Here is a 21,190-nt window from a genome sequence, read left to right as displayed (position 1 = left end):
GCCGCGGAGTCCGAACGGCGCGCGGCGGGGCCGTTCGTGGGCAGCGCGAGCCGAACCGGCACCGCACGCGGGCGGAGCGCGGGCAGCGCAGCGGGACCGGCACGGGCGGAGCGGCCGCCATGAGCTTCCTCAGCCTGCAGCGGGCGGCGCCGCCGCGGCGCGTCTCGGCCCGGCGGGCGGCGGCCCCGATCCGGCAGAAGCTGCTGTTCCTGAGCGGCCACAGCGACTGCGAGGAGGAGGAGGAAGAGGAGGAGGAGGAAGGCTGCGGCAGCAGCAGCGCCAACAGCACCGGCGAGGACTCGGCGTTCCAGGAGGCGGACTCGCCGCTCTCGGCCGCGCGCACCCCGGCGCGGAGCGACCCGCCCCTGCTGGAGGAGGAGGAGGAGATGGAGCCGGCGGCGGCGCCGCTGCCGGACGAGGGGGACTCGTGGGAGGAGGAAGGCTTCGGCTCCTCGCCGGTCAAGTCGCCCGGAGCCTATTTCCTGCTCGACTCGCCCTCGCCGCTGGCCCCGCACAAGGGCCGGCGCTGCTGCGAGCGCTCCCCGCCGCACTCGGCGGCCGGCGGGTACCGGGGGGCGCGGGGCGAGGAGCCCGGCTCGCCGCTGCCCGACTACCCGGGCACGCCGCCGCACAAGACCCTGCGGAAGCTGCGCCTGTTCGACACGCCGCACACGCCCAAGGTGAGCCCGGCGGGTCGGGCCGGCCGGTCCGTTATGTAACGGCGGGGGCGCCGCTCGGGACCGCGCCGGGGGCTCCGGCCGGGGCGGGGCGGGGCCGGGCGGCGCCGCCTCCCGACGGGACACGGGCACGGGGCGAGCCGCTTACTTAGGTGTTAGTCATAGAGAAACAGAAAAGTTTCCCGAGTTTGGTAGTGTTTTGTGGAAGGCGTGTTTGAAAAGTGCGAGTGTGGAGTGTTAAAGGTCCCGAAGTGCGTGCTGGAGTGCGGAGTGGGCGTTGGTTGGTAGGGGTGTCGCCGGAAAGTTAAAGCTCTGCTTGGGGTGTGATCCCGAGCGGTGAGCTGGCGTGTCCTGGGAGGAATTTCTTCACCGGAAGGGTGACTGGACATCGGTATGGAGTGCCCTGGGAGGTGGTGAGGTCACCGTCCCTGGAGGTGTTTAAGGAAAGATGGACTGGTGGCTTTTAGCGCCGTGGGCTAGGTGACACGGCGGTGTTGGGTCATGGGCTGGGCTCGATGATCTCAGAGGCTGCTCCATTCTGACGGGCTCTGCTGCCATCCCGTCGCGTTGGAGCGCTGCTGCCGTGTGCCAGCGCTGCTTCAGCCTCTGCACTCCTCCTGCATCGAACGTGAATCGCTTCGGTGCTGGGAAACTGGGGGAGTCCAAAGTGTAGAGGGAGAGATGGATAGTAGCTCTTAACTCTGTCAATAGCAGACTTTTGGAAGGCATTTCAACTTTTGAACTCGACGCTGTGTAAAATCCCGTATAGTGAATTTAAATCTAGTGATAATTGGCTTCCTTTCTTCATTACTTTTCATATAGCCCTTCAGAAGTAATCCTGGGATAATCCCCGGGGATAATCTCCCAGGGGTCTATAGGCTATAGATGGAAAACAACTGACTTAAGGTGTGAGGAAGGCTTCCTTCTTAATTGGTTTTCTACAGCTTCAATCTCCAGTGAGGGTTCACTGGTGAAAATCAGTGGTACAAGTTTGTAAAAGGTAAAATTGGTGGTGATTTTACACCTTGTCAGTGGCAGACGCTTCAGGGCTGCAGAAGTTTTGTGGAATGTGATACTAGAAACAAGTTCTTAACACAGCACTTCAGTGGGATTCTTAAATTAGGTGGCCAAATTCTGCATAGGTTATCTTTGGAAGTATCAGTTGGTTCAGGTACCCAGTGGAAGTACAGAAATGTGTCCTGAGAAGAACAGGTTTTCATCTAGGGCAGACTCGGGATTGCAGTTGAGATTCCCATGTACTGAGTGTTCTTCCCTGTGGTGGTTTAGGCTTTAGTCCTGTCAAGTCTTTATTTTGTTGTTAGGATAAGGTGATGCTCCTGCTTGTGATCCAGTCATCCTTGCATCCTCACCTGAAGGAGACTCAGGTGCAGACTTTTCAGTGTAACTCCCAGTGTAATCTCCCAGTGTAACTGGGAGAGGTTTTGTTATGTGCCTGGAAGATGCCTGGTCTGGCAAGTTGCCACCCAGATGATCAGTTTTGGATCTTTAACTGATAGTGCAGCCATGCTGCCAATTCTTGAACCGTTTTTTGTAGGCTCAGAAAATGCACCAGTGCATCAATATTAAATGTTGCATTTGCTATTTAAGATTGTCACTTAAATTTGTAGAAACCAAAGATCATTTCATGTCTGATCTAGCTTTCACATCACACATGTGCGAATCATAGTGATACAATACAGGATTTTCCTTGAGTTTCATCTGTGTTCATTTAATGGACAAAGATTTGTCTAAGAAGTTTAGGTGATGAAATGATTAAAGACAGAAAAAGGTTACTCTCATCATCAGCTTTGCTATATTTAAAAAATAATTTTAGTATTTGTTTGCTTGAACTGTTTCTGTGTAGAGTACAAAGCATTATGGTTTCTTAGAAAGGCTTTTTGATGGAAATGCAGCTATTTAAACAACTGATGCTAACTTTAATTAGACAATACTGTAATGATGGCTTCAGGCACGACCTGACTGTTGAATGTCTGAGGCAATGTCAAGGCTATAAATGACTATAAATATTTTTGTTTTGTTTCTTTTTTTTTAAATACAGAGTTTGCTTTCTAAAGCACAAGGTTTAGGCTCCAGCTCAGTCAAACTTCGAGGGGGCTCACTGTTTATGAATGTTGGGAAATCAGAGAAGCAAGAAGAAGATTTTAGACAAACACCTCATGTGAACATCAATCCCTTCACTCCTGACTCCATGTTCCTTCACAACTCTGATGGCAAATGTCGGAGGAGGAAGAGGATACACTGGAATGAGTGAGTGACTTGTAGCTTCCTTTGTAAACTTGTATTTAGAGCTACTTTTGGCTGCAAAAGTTTTGTTACAAATTGCTTCTAAGAATGTGTTTTTGCTTGCAGGTTGTTAGTATTGTATAATACAGCTCTTAAAGGATGTGCTTCAAGAGGCATGATATTATGAAATAATCATTTAGCACTAGATCTTCTGATTACTGTACGGAGAGGATAGGCTAGGCTGTCTGCTGGTCTTTTTCCTCTCATGGAATGGGCCATGCACAGTCTTTTCTTCAGGAGGAAAAAAATGCATTAAATACAAGTGTGAAACATGACGAAAGAATTGACAAAGATATTAGCATGGCAATTTTATGAGTTTGTGTTTATAGATGTCTAGTGTTCAATTAGTTTACTAAAATTAGATAGAATAAAAGAACTAGCTCTCAGAAAAATTCAACAGCTTCTGGGCTTCAGTTTAAAGTTTACTTAAACCATGTTATTTCTGGTGTGAATTTCAGCTCTTGTGGGGAGGACATGGAACCAAGTGATGGAGAGCCTGAAGAGGAAACCATGAGACCTGCTAAGGTACTCCATCTTTAAACCTTGATACTAATTTCAGCAGTTTGCATGTCTGCAGATCTAAATGTTTTCCTTGGTAATCTTTGCAGAGGATAACAATAACAGAAAGTAACATGAAGTCACGGTATGCAACCGAATTCCATGAATTGGAGAAGATTGGGTCTGGTGAATTTGGCTCTGTGTTTAAGTGTGTGAAGAGGCTGGATGGCTGCATCTATGCAATAAAACGATCCAAGAAACCCCTGGCTGGCTCAGTGGACGAGTGAGTACTTCCTGCTCTTAAAACTTAAAAGTCTTCTCTTGGTGTTTCTTCTTGGCTCTTTGTGTTGGTGTCTAGAGAAGGCATTTAAGAGGAAAGTACAAAACAAACATGAATTAAATGTAAAATAGATACAATTTTGAAGCCACTTGATTTTTTTCTTCCCCACCCACTCCTCAGGTACTGTGCAGTACTGGGAAGGAAAGGCTGATTAGCCTCACTCCTGTCAGATGTCTGTCCCAGTATTCTGTGTGGAAACAGATTGCTCTCAAAGTGACAATAACACTTCCTTGCAAAGGTCATCTTTGAGAGATGGAAGGAGGGCACTATTTCCAACTGAGTCCTATCCTTGTCACCTTGAGTGGCATGTAGATGATTTAAGTCAGTTTGGGGGTATTTTTTGGCATTTGTGAATGAGCCTGTGATTCAGGACTTTTCCCCACACTTCAATAGTGTGGGGAATAGTTGTTCTAATAGTTTATAAGTATTTGAACACACAATAGTGTGTTCAGATAGTTATAATATAAACACCAGAAGTCTGAGTTGCACAAAATTGCATACCAGACTTGCAGTCTAGGGAATGTTGAGTTCAGTCAAACCCTTGGCTTATGAGCACTTATATTTTTTGCCTAGAACTTCAGTCATGCATCTTAAAGTTTGCTATTGCTACTGGTTGCCAAGTATGTAATGGAAGTGTGGCTCCCACACCAAACTGTTTTTTCTGATGTTCCATAGATTAAGTCTTTTAATATAATGTAAATAATTTTAGCTGTTTGGACATAAGTACAAATCCAGCTTAGGGTGCCACAGAATTGAATAGGAAGATTTTAATTAGAAATACTTATTGTAATAAGAAATGGTACTAATTTCACCTCACAATACTCACATGTGCTGTTGTTTTGTGTGACTAACAGGCAGAATGCTTTAAGAGAGGTCTATGCACATGCAGTTCTGGGACAGCATTCCCATGTAGTGAGGTACTACTCTGCATGGGCAGAAGATGATCACATGCTTATACAGAATGAATATTGCAATGGTAAGTAAAGAAGATGTACAGGTATCTACAAGCTCTTCACACTAGTTAGGAACTGATAACCCTACTCATAGCTCATGCTGTCTTTCTCTCAAGTGACTGATATTCCTTTCTGGAAAAGGCATATCAGATGGATGAAGCAAAAACTGTACAAAGTTGCAGACCAAGTCATGCATGTTCAAGCATACTGGAAGTGCTGTGGGGGTGTTTGTGAGCAGAAGAGCTATTCTTTCTTCTGTACAGTAGTACAAGCTGGAATAGAGAAAATTGCTGGAGTTTCCATCAAAAAGGAGATTAAATTTGATTCTGAAGCATTTTGCTATTGTTGATGCCCTGACAGAGATTTGGAAGAGAGAGCCCTTTCCCTTGTGTTGATATCCTGTTAGTGTGACAACTGCAGGAGAAAAGAATTTTATTATATTGTTATATGGCTAAAAAGAGGATACAGCACCATATTTTACACTTACTATATATTGCCAGCAAGTTCTCTGTGATATATTCACTTGGTTTGGGGAGCTAGTTTTCGTTTCTTTGTCAGCTGTTTGATGCAAAAGTATAACTTGTTTTTTTTAATGGTTTTCCAGGTGGCAGTTTAGCAGATGCCATAAGTGAAAATTACAGGAATATGCGTTACTTTACTGAACCAGAACTGAAGGACTTGCTGCTTCAAGTGGCTCGAGGTTTAAAGTACATTCATTCCATGTCCCTGGTACACATGGATATCAAACCTAGTAAGTTTGTAACTACTTTACTCTCTATTGACAACTTGCTCAGTTCATTTAATCTGCTGTAGAAAAATGAACAGTTAGCCACACCTTACTAACTGTAAATTCTTCCCTGAAGCTCTGAATAGGAGCACAAAGATGTCAGTTATAAAATTGGCGAGCAGACCTAAACTGTTGAGTTTATCTTGGGTCCTTTTTGTGTAATTGACTCTACTTGCATAACACTTGGCTGCCTTCCCAGCAGAGGGGCCACAATGAATCAGTTATAGCTTCTCACTCTTTGAACAGGGTTTATATACAAATAAAACTTCTGCGTGGCTAAAGCAAACTGTAGTGAAACTGGGTCAAGTAGAAGTAATACGGAAATGTTTGTTTTAACAATTCTGCTCTTTTTCAGGTAACATTTTCATATCTAGAACATCAGTCCCAAGTATAACTCTAGAGGAAGGTGATGATGATGACTGGTCATCTGATAGAGTCATATTTAAAATAGGTGAGAAGCAACACACTTATGTGCAAAAGAATTGCATCATCTTGTTGTTATCTGAAAAGTAACTTTCTTTTCTCCTTGCAGGTGACCTGGGCCACGTAACTCGAGTCTCTAGTCCTCAAGTGGAAGAAGGTGACAGCCGTTTCCTTGCAAATGAAGTCCTACAAGAGGTAACTGTTCTGTTTGTGGGAAGCAGTGATGTTAGGCCTGCATGCTGTTTCCTTTGGGGGGAAAATTGTGAATTTATTTTTCCTTTTTTCTTTTGAAGAACTACACTCACCTGCCAAAAGCGGATATTTTTGCTCTCGCTCTGACTGTTGTCTGTGCTGCTGGTGCTGAACCTCTTCCAACCAATGGGGACCAGTGGCATGAAATCCGGCAAGGAAAGCTGCCCAGACTGCCACAAGTGCTTTCTCAAGAATTAGTAGACTTACTAAAAGTAAGAACTCCTGTACTAGTGGCTCACTGATAAGTGTCATTTATTGTCTTGCTGGCCTTAACAAGGATGCCTTGTTTTCTTTTTTCCCAAGGTTATGATTAATCCTGATCCAGAGAAAAGGCCTTCGGCTGTGGCACTAGTGAAGCATTCAGTGCTTCTCTCTGCTGCAAAAAAGAGCGCGGAGCAGCTCCGGATAGAGCTGAACGCTGAAAAATTCAAGAACTCCCTCTTGCAAAAGTAAGTAGGTCCTTGGGGTCCTTTACTTCTAACAGGTTCTTACCTGAGAGTGAAGTGATGATAAAACAGGAGTGTCCTTGTTTGTGGGTGAGATCCACAAATCTGTATGCACGTGCGTACCTGAGAGTGCAAAGTGGGTCATGGAACTCTAAAAGGAACTTTCTCCACAGAAAGAACTCTTGAACACTCTAAGGGAATCTGAAGAGCACTATTAGTATTCAAGGCATACCAAACATTATGGTTTTAAACAGCTGTTTCAGGACAGTGCACACATTTGTGACAGGTATAGCCTAGCTTACATCTGTATGATTTGAGTCTGTGCTTTCCTAGGTCATTTGGCTGTTGAAATGTTGGAAAATGACTTAAAGGACCTGTTTTTAACCTAAATGGAATGGCACATCAGGAATGTTATTGGACTAATTTGACCTCTATACAGCAGTGTTACTGGGTCACCAGAGAATCATTTGTGTCCAGAGGTCATCTTGTCCTACCTACCCCTTGCTCAAACACTCACTCTGAATTAAAGCATGGAAAAAGAGATTCCCTTTAGGAAAGTCTGATTTCTGCTTGAATTTCAGGGAAAGAGTTAGTAATTTAATAAGGAGCCATCTGACTCTTTCACTACAGTTATCTTTGCACGTGTTATGCATAATGGGCAGGCTTTTATAGGGAATATATAGATCACTGATTTCTTTTTGAGTGGTATGTCTTGAATGAAATGTTAATTTCATGTTCAGGTTCACTCCAGTGTTACCTGGTTATCTTGCCATTGCTAGTCTGACCACAGCCAGATGTACTAGATTAGCTCGTTATCTTTATAATATTATGAATTACACTGAAAGAATAATCAGATAATTTGTGCAGGTTGCTAAAGGGCAGATTTCCTGAGGTAAGTTGCTTGCTTATATGAAGACAACATCTTTTTGTTTGAAAAAGAAAAATGGCAAAGCTAGTGTTTTGTGAAGATTCCTTCTGGCCTGGCAACAAGGATACATCCTTGTAAATCCAAGAATAATTTAAAAACAACACTTAGCCACAGTAATTTTTAATGTTGTGTGGCTACCTAAAGTGCTTCATAAAATACTTCAGGTAGTTTGGGGGGGACAGCATATTTTGTGTTGGATTTGTTTTCTTAAACTTGTGCATTTGAACCATTTAAAATACCACTTTTGTGTGTAAGTCATCTTCAGTGAAAAAAATCCTTTTAAGGCAACTCAGCTTTTCTACTGTGTTGTCCTCTTCAGAGGAAGGAAGAATTCAAGATTTCTAGGCAAGAACTCAAGACTTCTAGGGAAGAGTGGAAGGATATTGTAAAACTAAATTTCCTGGTAATGTGGTGTGGTGGTTGGGCGAGCACATGAGTGTGTATTTGTGACTGATGCTCACAAGGAAGAGGACTGAAAATTGGTTGCATTCTCTTCCAGTGAACTGGCACAATGATAATATGGGGGTGATTAGATGGGGCATGGGTGTCAATGAATAATACTTTGTCTTACAATAATGGGAATTGCTTATTAAACTAAAACATGTAGCTTAAAACTGAATACACCTACACCAGTGTGCAGCAAGCTTTGTAAAATTTGATTTTGCTTTGCAGCCAGGTGTGAAGTGAGATTACAAATACTTTTATAGTAGAGAAAGTTCTTTAGTGGATAGTTTTGAGATTGTGGAAGGAAGAGAGTATGGGGGGAGGCTGAGCTTTAGCCATATGTCAGTATTTGAAGAAAGAAGAAAAGCAGTGTATGGAGGGAATCTTTATAAAGATAACTGTGCTCTTTAGTTGGACTACTTTATAATTTTATCCTGAGTTAGATTTAACTTTGTCCTCAGGCTGGGTATTGGTAATTCTCTGAAACAGAGCAGTTGGCAGAATATTGCACAGGGCCAATGCCTGTGCTGCCTTCAGTGACTCTGCCTCGCAGGCTCCCATTTTTGTTAGGCAAAAAATGTGGAGGTGGTGATCAGCTTTTGATGTGGGTATGCAAAAGGGAAAGGATGCTTCCTGAGCTGTCTGTTGCCAGTTACCCACACCTGTGTTCATCTAAGTGTTTGAGTCTCCCACAGAAGTTCAGGTGTGGCTGAATATGCTTCCTTTGGGCAAGCCTCAGTAATGAACTCTGACTTAACACGTGCCTTGTGCTAGGAGGTAAAAGCACCCTCCTGTGTCCTGGTAATTGAAGTGCTGAGCTGCTTGCAGCAGGCTAGATTTCAGAATCTGAGTTGTGTGAATTTTTCATTTCCTTCCTTTGCTTTTCAAAAGAAAGAACATCTGCACAAGTAATGAGCATGCCACCTCTGCCCTCTGGTTGTAAACAGGGGGATGTGAATCAGAACGCTCTCAGTATGACCTAAAAGTGGCCTAAAGTTATGGGTGTTGACCTGCTGTATCTGGTTTGCTGCCTGTTGCTGTGCTGAGCCGTGTCCCTGTGTTGCAGGGAGCTGAAGAAGGCGCAGCTGGCCAAGGCGGCGGCCGAGGAGCGCGCGCTGTTCACGGACAGGATGGCCACGCGCTCCACGACGCAGAGCCGCCCGTCGCGCCTCATCGGCAAGAAGATGAACCGCTCCCTGAGCCTCACCATCTACTGAGCACGGGGCCAGGCAGCTCCTCTGCCCCGCCACAGCTAGGGAACTGAGGGAGCCTTCAGCTCCTGTTCCTTGTCCCGTAGTCAGCACCACCAGTTTGACAGCCATTGCTTCTGGTTTTCACTTGTACCCTATGGCTGGTTCTGCATTCACCATTGGGGTTGATGGACTCGGTTACTCTCCTGTCTGTAGAGGATCCTGGATGTTACTCCATACGCCTTCGGTTACACTGTTAGATGTTACGTTGTCCCAGGGTTAACCACTATAGTGGTGTGCTGCTTTGTAGTGTTACAGCATTGTAATAAGAAGCAATATCCCTAATCTTTTAAGAAGGAGGGAGGGGGCCTTACTTTGATAGTTAATTTTTTTTTTTTTGGAGCAGAGGGGAATAAATTTTAAAAGACAGGCTTTAAGGCCACCTACAGTCAATGTACCTGATGTCAGGTAGACTTTTGTTGTGAATTTTATTTGTGTATTCAACTGGGAGCACTTTGTAGGCATTGCATAAACCACAGCTTAGGAACCTGTGGAATTAAGTGCCATGTGGAACTGCTGCTATTTTTAGTTCAATGTCCTTGCTGTAAACTGTAGCATTAAAACAATCATTCTTGTGTTAATAGGCTTCTTGTTAAAGCAATTACGTGAAACAAATGTAAGCTGCATTTTAGTGAAGGCAGCATTTTTCTCTCAAAGCTAGTGCATTGTGAAAAAATGCACCAATTTAATATTTGGACTCTATATTAGTGTAGTGCAATTGTTAATGTCTTGGCTATTGATGTTTTGTTCTACTTTCTAATAAGGTTCTCTGAATGTTCATATTTTCTTCAGTTGCCCATTCTTGAGGCTATTGTATGTTTGGTTTTTTTATGTTGGAATACTTGTAAATAGTTGTTTAGTGTGTTCAGGTTGTTTTTCATTGTTTATGTACATAAGTTTGATCATGCTTATAGTGTACTATACAGAAACTGCAGTCTGGGATGCCAGCAGACACAGCTTAACTATTCAGTCTGAAGTTCCAATATGTGGAACAGAATGTGGCCATGGAACCAATGCTGATGTTGAACCTAGGCTGACAGAAGAACTGTTCTGATTACTGGCTTGTCTCTTCATTCATTTTACTTAAAACAATGTTTCCCTTTTGTGCTCTATTTGTTCTTACTAGTGTTGAATTTGAATATTAAAGTTAAAAGTTCTGTTTGTTTAATATTGTGTAACACTTATTTAACTTCAGTAGTTACAGAAATAAAATACTGAGTTGGGAATATACTATGGCAAGTCCTGATGAGATCTGCTTCCCACTCATGCCTGATGCTTGTGATTCCCTCTCCTGAGGGTGGGACTGAGTGAGATAAGAGACTTGCTGATAGTTAGGAGAGAAGGATCCTACTCCATGTGTTAGTGTCCATAGCAGTCTGTCTCTAGCCTCAGGAGTGGTATTGCACTGGCAAAGATGAAACCCCTGGAAGAAGTGGAACCCATGACTGATGGTGGAGGAATAGAAACTATGTGAAGGAATAGCTGGGTCTGAGGTAAGGGAAAATGCAGGAACTGTTGAGAATAGGAAGAGAGCTGCTGATTTAGAAGTTGGGAAGACAACAGTGGGAGGAGTTGGAATATTTCAGGAACACAGTTGATGGCATGTTCTGTGGCATGGAGGTACATGTAAAGAAGAGAGACGCAGTAAATAAAGGGTTAGTAGATCTGTCTATTGTGAAAGTATATGGACTCATAAAATTCAGCTTTGTAATTAGCAGAAAATAACTAAGAGTTCTCAGTTTTAGTCATACGACAGTGTAATTCAGAGTATTGGTCTAAGGTATTTGAATACTGATATTTTACTGATAACTAAAAAATTGATACATTGAAGTACCTTTAGGTTTTTACTTTATAAGATAGCCTTGTCTTGTTTGTGAGAGAATTTAAAATATATGGGTTTGTTGCAGTGTTTTAATGTTCATCTACATTAAGTGAGACCTTTAAGCATACTTCTGAACAGTCAGAAATTCCAGTTGGTGGGTTATCAGTGAACTTAAGCCTTTCTATCTCTACAGTGTAAAAACTCTGTTATATCTATTACAGTTCTGTGCTCCTCATCACCGATTTTCAGAGGGCTGCACCAGCGGTAGAGGCATTGTTGTGCAAACAAGCTGTGCTTGTGGCTGGGTAAAGAATGGCCTGGATTGCTGGGCCCAGGGAGGTGGTGGATGCAGCTCTATCCTGCTGGAAGCCAGCCACCAGTGGTGAATCCTCAGGGTCAGTGTGGGGCCCAGTCCTGTTTAATGTCCTTATCAATGATCTGGGTGAGAGGACTGAAAGCTCCCTCAGTTTGACGCCAAGTTGTGCAGGAGTGATGATCTGATGGAGGGCAGGAAGGCTCTGCAGAGGGATCTGGACAGGCTGGCTCAATGGGCAGGAAGGCTCTGCAGAGGGATCTGGACAGGCTGGCTCAATGGGCAGGAAGGCTCTGCACAGGGATCTGGACAGGCTGGCTCAATGGGCAGGAAGGCTCTGCACAGGGATCTGGACAGGCTGGCTCAATGGGCAGGAAGGCTCTGCACAGGGATCTGGACAGGCTGGCTCAATGGGCTGAGGACAGCTGCAGGAGGTTCAGCAAGGCCAAGTGCCAGATCCTTTCCCTGGGCCACAACAACCCCAGGCAGGGCTACAGGTGGGGGAGGAGTGGCTGGAAAACTGCCCCGTGGAAAAGGACCTGGGGGTGCTGCAACACAGGCTGAACACGAGCCAAGTGGCCAAGGTGGCCAATGGCATCCTGGCCTGGATCAGCAATAGTGAGTCTGGCAGGACCAGGGCAGGGATTGTCCCCTGTGCTGGGCACTGGTGAGGCCACACCTTGAGTGCTGTGTCCAGTTCTGGGCCCCTCACTGCAAGACAGACATTGAGGGGCTGGAGAGAGTCCAGAGAAGGGCAACAGAGCTGGGGAGGGGTCTGGAGAGTCCTGTGGGGAGCAGCTGAGAGAACTAGGGGTGTTTAGCCTGGAGAAAAGGAGGATCAGGAGAGACCTTATGACTCTCCATAACTGCCTGAAGAGAGATAATAGCCAGGTGGGGGTCAGCTTCTTTTCCCAAGTAACAAGACATAGGACAAGAGGAAACAGTCTCAAGTTGTGCCAGGGAGGGCTTGGATGGGATATTAGGAACCATTTCTTCGCTGAAACAGTTGTCAAGCATTGGAACAGGCTTCCCAGGGGAAGTGGTGGTGTCACCATCCCTGGGGTTATTTAAAAGCTGTGTGGATGTGGCACTTAGGGACGTGGTTGAGTGGTGGACTCAGCAGTGCTGGGTTGACAGCTGGATTCCATGATCTTAAAGGTATTTTCCACCTAAAAAATTCTGTGGGTCTATTCTAGTGCTGGTCACAGGTTTTGTGTGCCATTGAAGGGGTGCCCTGCTTAAACCATAGGACTGAAGTGACTTTAGATGTTTTCATTTTTTCCTGTCTGCCAAGGACAGTATTTAAAAAGGCATCTCAGAGTTCTAAAGTAATTTATGGGAGCAGTATGAATCGTGAAATTTTATCTCAAGTTTTCATAAGCCTTTCTGATGCAGGTGGTGAGGCAGTGAATCCTGGCTGCAACAGTGGCTGGTGGGAAGGAGCAGAGAATTTGGGAAGTGTGTGTTAATGCTTCCCATGAATATTCCCAGCATCCAGTGATTCATGATTCAGATGTTTACTGAGTAAGAAGTGGTATCTATTTTTACTGACATTGAAGGGGGGTTCTTTTTTTAATAGGAACAATCTTACAGTAATTTTGGCAGCTTACAAACTATTGCAGAAAGAAGGCTTGGGCCAAACTTATCTGTAGTTGAGCAGGTGGAAGGAGGAGCTTCTCACCTGTCACAAAAATGTAGCTGGGTATTAGCTGAGATTCAACCAAGCACAGTGTAACAGGATGAGCTTCAGCACTTGGAGAGGAAAGCTTTAGCTGAATCTAAGAAGCAAGCATTAGAGTTGGGTGGCAAACGTGTTTCAAAATAGCTACATTTAATGTTTAACCATATTTCTCCAGAATTCATCTAGCTTAAATTTCCCAAGCTTAACTTTTTTGATCAGATGACATGACTTCATGAAGAACTCAAAGTGAATGTAAAAATACTTGAAAGCAGGTATTTCATACCCCCACCTCCTCTAGACATTTGTCTGCTCTGTCTTCTCCATCTTCTAATGATGCATTACTGGACAACACCACCTGCATGGTCTTGCTCAGTCTTTCTGCCTCTTCTGACCAAAAAGTGGGTGGTGTGATGGACTAAAGCTCCTACAGACCCAGTTTCCTGTAAAGACACAACACTATTTAACACAGAAAAATTAATTTCAAGTATCAAGGACTGATTCACTGTTTGGATAATTCATCGTTCAATTCAAACCTTTCCATTGTCTGTAGAAATACTGATGGGTTTACAGGCTAAATAATTGAATTGAATCATAAATTGTATACTTTAAAAAATATTGAATCACATCTGGTGTTCAAATACTACATGAAATTCTGTTTATGCCATTACTGTCAGAATACAATTGGAGGTCATTTTTGTATCTTGTTTTGTTTTGTTTTTGGGAAGGCATCTCCACACAGCAGTTGTCTAGGGTTTTTTAATAGTTTTTGTTGGGTTCATTTTTCAGTTTCCAAGTATCCTGTTACCCTCTTAGCTGGAATGGATCTAAATCACTAAAATGTAGAACCTGAAATCTTCCTGTCAAGTTGGCTTATTTTGGAAGTTTTAAGTCCACTTAGAAATGGAGTTAGGCACAGCTTGTATATTCCAAAGTTTGATTTCAGTGTCATAGCTTGCATTACTTTATAACACAAAAGTTTCATGAATAGAAGTGTACTTAGGCACCCTGTCCTTGCTGATCTGGGGCAGTGGAGCACCATGTGTTTGACACCTTCCCAAAAGCTGGCCAGCTGGACCTTGCCTGAATGTGTTTTGTAGTCTCCAGCAACACCTGCTGGACAGAATTGTTAACTGTGCACTGAGTTTTGTCTTTGAAGTGTTTGTGTGCTGGTGTGACACTCGATCCTGATTGTTAGAAGGCATTGTCTTGTTCTGCAGCAGTGACTGAGCATTCTTGGCAGCAGTAGCTCAGGTAAGAGCGTTTTCATTTGCCCATCCCCAGTCACCCCTTTGGCTGTGTAGACTTGGAAAGGGCACCCTAGTCCCTGTGTTTGAATATATGGTGTGTAATGTGTGCATGTGTTTAATAAACCCCTGTGTGTGCTACCTCCAAATATCCCTGCTGTAACTGGGCTTGAGGAGCCGCGTCTAAACATGGCCAGCAGAGTGAAATCAGGTTGAGCCCTGCTGAGCCCTCCCCTCCTCCAGGGAAGCCTGGAACCCTCGGAGGGAGCTGCTGAGCCCAGGGAAGGTCCTCAGCTCCAGAAACACGGCACAGAGAAAGCAGGAGGAAACCGGGCAGGACAGCACTCAGGAAACTGCTTCTGGCTGAGAGCTGGAACTGGATGGAGATTCTGTCTTCCCAAAGTATAATGGGATTGGGCTAGGGGAAAGGGAGGTGCCCCGAGGAGAGAATATTGCTGGGCCTAATTAAACAGGAAGCAATTTATTATTGTTTAACATGTTGCTCAGAGATCTGAAGTTGTACACGCCTAAAAATGAACTTGAGATTCTGGATAGTCTTGAAAAAGCTGAAGCATTGGCTTCAAAGAGCTTCCTTTTGCCCATCATTTGACTCCCTTACAATACACAATATGAGCATTTAGCATGACATCTGAATTATCATGCTGGTCTAAACTGATTTCTCTTTGAGTCAAGATGAAAGCAGACTAAGTGGCCTGACTCTGATTAATGATCTCCTGTGTATCCCTCAGATTGCTGCCAGACAAGGGAGTTGATGGACATAAAACCTGCTGCTGTTGCTGAATTTATACACAGGAAGATTCTACGTGTTCAGCCTGCATCCTGATGGAGGAGATCTTGTTCATCTGTTGATTTACAGACAGCACAAGGCACCCCTAATGGAAGTATTTTAGGCAAGGTGTCTCAGAGGATAGGGATGGGGAGACTGGAGAAACACTTGCTATTCCCAACCTTTAGCAGTGTCACCAACCTTAGGAGATGTTTCTGCCTCTGCAGCTCTTTCCTCTTGCCTCTTTCCATTCTCATCTACTTAGATTCAGGGCAGAATCTCCCCATATATTTGATCCATGCCTTAGCACATGGGATTTTAAACTCCTTTTGATCCTGTAGACATTGGGTCAAGGCTGGATTGATGGGCCAAGGCCATTGTATGAGGTTCCACAAGGTGAAGTGACAGGTCCTGCCCTTGGGTCACAACCACCCCGGGCAGTGCTGCAGGCTGTGGGCAGAGTGCCTGGAAAGCTGCTCATGGAACAGGACTTGGGGTGCTGGTCCACAGGGGCTGGACATGAGCCAGAGTGGGCCCAGGTGGCCAAGAATGCCAAGGGCATCCTGGCTTGTGTCATAAATAGGTGGGGAGCAGAGCCAGGGCAGGGATTGTCCCCCTGTGCTGTGTCCAGTCCTGTGAGGAGCAGCTGAGGGAGCTGGGGGTGTTTAGCCTGCAGAAAAAGAGGCTCAGGGGAAACCCGGTTGCTCTCTGCAACTGCTTAAAAGGAGGCTGTAGCCAGGTGGGGATCAGGCTCTTCCTCCAGGTAACAGCAACAGGACAACAGGGAATGGCCTCAAGCTGCTCCAGGAGAGGTTTAGATGGGACATCAGGAAAAACTTCTTCACTGAAAAGGTTGTTAGGCATTGGAACAGGCTGTCCACAGAAGTGGTGGAAGCACCATCCCTGGAAGTCAAAAAACATGTGGATGTGGCACTGAGGGAAATGGTTTAGTGGTGATCATGGCAGTGCTGGGTTAACAGGAGTGCCCAATGATCCTCTTTTCCAACACTGAAGATTCCTTGATTCTGACTGAATTTCTTCTACATTAACCTTGCTTAAATGCCTTTTTCCATTGGCTATTTGTCTTTCCAGTTTCCACTCCAAGAGATGGGATATTGCAGCACACATGGGACTGAATTTCCTCTTCCTCTCTGCAGGTAAGGTGTCTGTGGTATGGTGTTCTCTATAGTGAATCCTGTAAGTTGGTGAGAAATACCTTATCAGCTGAAAGTATAGAGTAAGAAGTGTGTTACCAGGGAGGAACTGAAAAGTAACCTGATGTTTTACCCCTACATTATGTTTGTTTTCTGAAGTTTAAATAAAAATGCATGTATTGTGCACATGTGTAAAAATAGTAGAAAACTATAGTGAAATAGTTGTGCCTTGCTGTAATCCCTTTAAAGATGGCTCTGAAAGTCTTAGAATTGAATGGAAAAATCACCTTTTTTTATTTTTTCTTTTTTCTTTTTTTTTCCTAGGAGAGACTAAACTGCCATTCTGATTCAGCATCTAATGCTGCTTCTTGTTTCATCTAAAACTACTGAAGTATTTTAAAATAAAGAAAAGACAAATTCCTCAGATGGCTTGAGGATTGGGTCATGCTATTATGTCAAATATACTTACTGCTTTTTACAGTCTCCCCCACTGTTTCCTGGAGATGTTTTTATGGCAGGAGAAGTCTATTCAGAAACTAACACATTGATAATAAACCCCAGCATTTGCTTCAGTTTTATTTTCTCCTGAAACATTGCTGTCAAGTGGCAGATATTGGAAACACAGTTTGCTGTAAAGTTGCCTTAACAGTCTTCAATTTCTGTTTGCTTCCATTTAGTTTTCCTGTGGAGAATGAAAATGACTGTTCTAGCCAAGGCTGGGAAGATTTTCCCTGGGCTAACAATGAGCAGAGAACTGAAGTGCTGGAATTCTTTCCTTGATGTCAGTTTAACTGACTCAGTGGCATAAAACAAAATTAGTAACGGTTCAAGTGCGTAATCTTTCCTCTGGTTAGAACTTCCCTGACAAATACTTATTATTTGGCTAACAAGGAGTAATTAAGCTTCTGCAAAGAGGACCAAGAGAAAAGTGATTGACCCCTCAAGGCTGAGCCTCAGCAGGGTCTGACTAAAGCTCCTTCCTGAAACTGTGAGTCACTCTGTGAGACAGAGCCAGTCTTCCCTCCCCTCAGTCATGTTTTTTACTGTGCTGAGGAAACAAAATTAGAATAAGCACGGATTTTAAATGAAGTTGCTGAGCTCTTAGACAACTTTCAGGAAAAGCAGAAGTATGTGAAGTTGCATCAGAACTTGCTTTTGTACCAGGCAAGCAATTTTGAGTTTATGTAGTGCTATCAAGGGTTCTTGGTTAAGTGTGATTGCTGTTAATTAATGGTTAATGCATTACATGTCAATCTTATCTTCAAAGGTTCAGAATGTAAAGTCTTTGATAAGCAAAGATCCAGATTAGCATATCAAAATAGAAGGGTTCCTTAAAATAACTCACACTTTGGGTGTGGATACAGTCAGTCCTGTAACTTTGTTAAAGCTATTTTGGGTAAGCATAAAAAACAAAGGTTTCTTTCCACAGCAAGTTTGTCTAAATATGATCTTCACTTTAACTGGTTTTTCTCAGTTAGTTCAATCCTATAAAACACTGAGGATTTAAACATGAGTATGGCTATATAAAATCATGTACTAGGTTTATGCACAACTTGTAAGCATCTCTTGATTAACCTACCAAGTGCTGGAGCAGCTGAGACTTGTATAAACCACACATTTTAGTGAAACATTTAAGCATGGACCGCTAACCTAGTGACCTGAATGGGACTATTTATATTCTGAGTGGAAAACAAATCCTGTTCTGCCAAAGGATTTTAGCATGTCATTTAAATCAGGAGTAACAGAAGCCAGAAAAAGAAGGAAGAGAAAATGAAAAGCAGCACACAGGGTTTTAGTGTTTTGGTTTTTTTTCCCCTGGAAGTTTTTTGTTTTTTTGATTGGTTGTTTGGTTTTTTGTTGTTGATTGGTTGGTTTTTAAATGCGTGGGTGTGGTGGGGTTTCATTCTTTTTTACAATTTGTGGAGCATTTAGTTTGGGTTTTGTTTTTCCACTCTATTGTTTTTACCAAAAATCCAAACTGCCAAAAAAATCACTGAACTCTGTTCAAAGCAGAGATTAAGTCCCTGCCATTAGAAGATTCATGTGTGAACTAACATTAATTGCTTTTCTTTAGTGACTTTTCACTGAATCTAACTGTATTTTAATGCACTTTAGGAAGGGTCTTCTGTGATTACTGGTGACCTTGTGGGTGCTCAGCTAGTAACTTATCTGCATATATAAAAGTTGTCTCTTTCCTTCTTAAGTGGAATAGCTGTCTTCTAATTGGGGAAATGATAATGTATTTTAAGATGGCAGATGTTTCTGGTAATAGTAACAGCTATAATGTTAGCAAATCAGATTCATGAGGAAATTTTATCAAAATAATTTTTTCTGTTAATAATTTAGTTCAGAGTATCCATCTTGAGGAAAGACCATAAATAATTATTTGTGGATTCCAGAGTCCTGAATAAATTATGAAGCAAAAGGTTGGGAAAAAGGAGGGGGAAAAGGCTGTTAGGGTATGCTCAGTGAATAAGGCAGATTGTGTCTGGCAACTGACTGTGCTACTGGGAGGCTATAACATCTCTAAAGATATCTCTAAAGAATAAAATCTGTGGATGATTATAGTCTCCATCACATAGAGGAAACCAATCTTATAATTTATCACCTGTGAGAATTAGAATTACTTCCTACAGTGGGCTTTGCTGCCTGCTCACCTGCCTTGCTCCTGGCCTGCTGTCCCTGGAGGATCAGTGATCCATGCAAGTTAGGTCTGTGACTGCCCAGCTTGTGCTGAGCTGTGCTGTCTGTCCAGCCTGGCCTCCAGACCCATGGAGGACAATTTCCCTGGCTGATTGTCCCACAGGATTGTTTGGGCAGGTCCTACATGGTACCTGCAATGACAACCCCTGCATGCCCTGCAGTTCATTTGAAAATGGCAGCAAAGGGTTCTGGTGTGAACATGTTTTATATTTGGCCATAGGAAAAAATGTGTAGAGTTGTCCCTTTGGACAAAACTCCTGTAATATCTTGAATGACCAAAATGGTGTAAATTCTCCATAGGCAGGATGTGCGTGACGTGCTGCACCTGGTTGATGCTGGACAGCCCAGGGTTCCTGAAGGAATGTAAGGTTATCTGCACTGTTCTCTCCACTATAATGTTGGCTACAATAAATGGTATTTTAAGTGACACTTTAGAATCTGAGTGCCTTTCTTACTGGAATCACAATAAACCAGCACCACCTTGTACAAAAACAGTTGTCAAACTGTACCTGCCAGAACTATTTCACTTGGAGTGCTATTTTTGTTCTGATGATGCAATTGGCTGAAGACTAAAATTGGGCAAAGCCTAATTTTTTCCCCGTGCTGTTTATTATGTGTCTTGAGTTTGGGATCTTAATGGTTCTGTGTGAAATCTGTGAAAATAAAACCTTCAAGTGATCATGAGCTGTGTTCTGTGAATGACAGTCTCAGAGTTTGGAGCAATGTCTGTGGGTTACAGAGAGACAGAAAAGTGTGAACTTTTCTATCAATTGCAGGAAATAGTGCATGCAGGAGTCCTATTTCTCATCCTCTGTCAGTCAATAAACGTTAGAGAGTTTTGCACCCTCTAAGACCATGCCCACCATCCCTCACTTCTCCCCCACTGTCCTTTTCTGCAAAGTGAGCTCACAGAGATGCTCTCAGTGTGTGGCTCCTGTTCGGGCCTAGGTCTCCAGTGCATTTGGGGTTTGGATCCTGGCTGTGCTGCTGACATGATTTATGGTATTTGCTCTTCAGAATGAAATGCTGAAGACATCCATCAAGAGGTACAAAAAGGCCATTCCATTTCTCTCTCCAAAGCCAGTCTTTGGGGAGAGAAAGAGGTTTTTTTTTGGCTAAGTAGACCAACCAACACCAACACTGAGCCAAAACTATAGGGACTCCATATATGGAAAAAAGACCACTGAGATCACAGCAAATACATCATAAATAATAATTTGCTTTTCCTACAATATGCAGAAGAAATTATGCATAGATTTATTTTAATAATCTCTGTTGAAGTCCTTGCACAGCTGTTGCCCTCACTAGAGCTTATTCCCATCCCACAGCATTAAAGAAGACTTAACACAAAAAACCTACCCCAAACACCCAACAACTCTCAAAAAAACTTCCAACAACACAACTCCTTCCTCTTGGTCACATTTTGCCTGGCTTCAGCTCTGGAGGCAGTGGAGCAGGAGGAGTTTTTAGCTGTCCCCCTGCGCTGGGATTGCACTGCACTCTCTCCCGCTGTGCACAGCTTTCCTTCCGAGCTGTTTGTGGGGCAGAAAAATTCCAAGAGGAAAGCTGCTCTCCTTGCTGTGAGGTACACCCTGCTGGGAACATTGGACCTGAGACTTTCATAAATTCCATTCCCAGACTCAACTGTATTCCTGTTCTTCAAAAACCCACAGTTTTCAAGCGGGGAATTATTTGGAAAGACAGAAAAGTATCAGGCTCACTGATATATCCATGAGAGCCTGCATTACCACGTAATGCTTATTTAATCTTTCCAGTAGCATGTCACAATGACAATTTTTTATTGTTTTATTTACTATCTCACCTGACGTGAAAACCCTGAACAGCGTTTTAACTGTGCTGAAGAACACGAAAGCGACCAATGTTAATTTATGCACCCATGTTACACCGAGCCATCAGGAATAAACTGAAAGGGACAGGATCCAGCACTCGTCCATTTAACCGTGTGCATTTCCGAGTAAGAATAAAAGGCAGACCTGGGGCAGCAGAGGAAGCCTGGCGGGCCGGAGAACGAGGCCGCGAGCCGCAGGGCCGGGCGGAGCTGAGGGGCGCGGGCCGCCCCCCCCGCGCTCCGCAGCCGCCGGGGCGGGACGCGGCTGCCGGGGCGGCGCCAGCGGGGCCGGGCCGGGCCGGGCCGGGCCGCGCCCCCGGGGCCGGCGCAGGCCG

General features: G+C 43.9%; 1 protein-coding gene across 1 annotated transcript; it reads left to right on the top strand.

The window, feature by feature from the left end:
• Positions 1-10,470, top strand: WEE1 (WEE1 G2 checkpoint kinase). The gene is made up of 11 exons (XM_036384974.1): positions 1-680; positions 2,737-2,945; positions 3,440-3,506; positions 3,590-3,762; positions 4,674-4,795; positions 5,377-5,523; positions 5,915-6,010; positions 6,092-6,177; positions 6,276-6,446; positions 6,538-6,683; positions 9,119-10,470. Exons 1-11 carry the CDS (start codon positions 120-122, stop codon positions 9,267-9,269), a joined length of 1,929 nt encoding a protein of 642 aa, XP_036240867.1. The 5' UTR covers positions 1-119; the 3' UTR covers positions 9,270-10,470.
• The last annotated feature ends 10,720 nt before the right edge of the window (positions 10,471-21,190 follow it).

The sequence above is a fragment of the Molothrus ater genome, chromosome 6 (assembly GCF_012460135.2).
Source record: "Molothrus ater isolate BHLD 08-10-18 breed brown headed cowbird chromosome 6, BPBGC_Mater_1.1, whole genome shotgun sequence".
In the NCBI taxonomy this organism is placed as follows: Eukaryota; Metazoa; Chordata; class Aves; order Passeriformes; family Icteridae; genus Molothrus; species Molothrus ater.
This window is presented reverse-complemented; position numbering and strand designations above follow the sequence as displayed.

Excerpts from the sequence above, each read along its gene's own strand:
- WEE1 (XM_036384974.1), top strand. The coding sequence starts at position 120 with ATGAGCTTCCTCAGCCTGCAGCGGGCGGCGCCGCCGCGGCGCGTCTCG. Across the intron at positions 681-2,736 it reads ACACGCCGCACACGCCCAAG|AGTTTGCTTTCTAAAGCACA; the intron begins GTGAGCCCGGCG and ends TTTTAAATACAG. Across the intron at positions 6,447-6,537 it reads AATTAGTAGACTTACTAAAA|GTTATGATTAATCCTGATCC; the intron begins GTAAGAACTCCT and ends TTTTTTCCCAAG.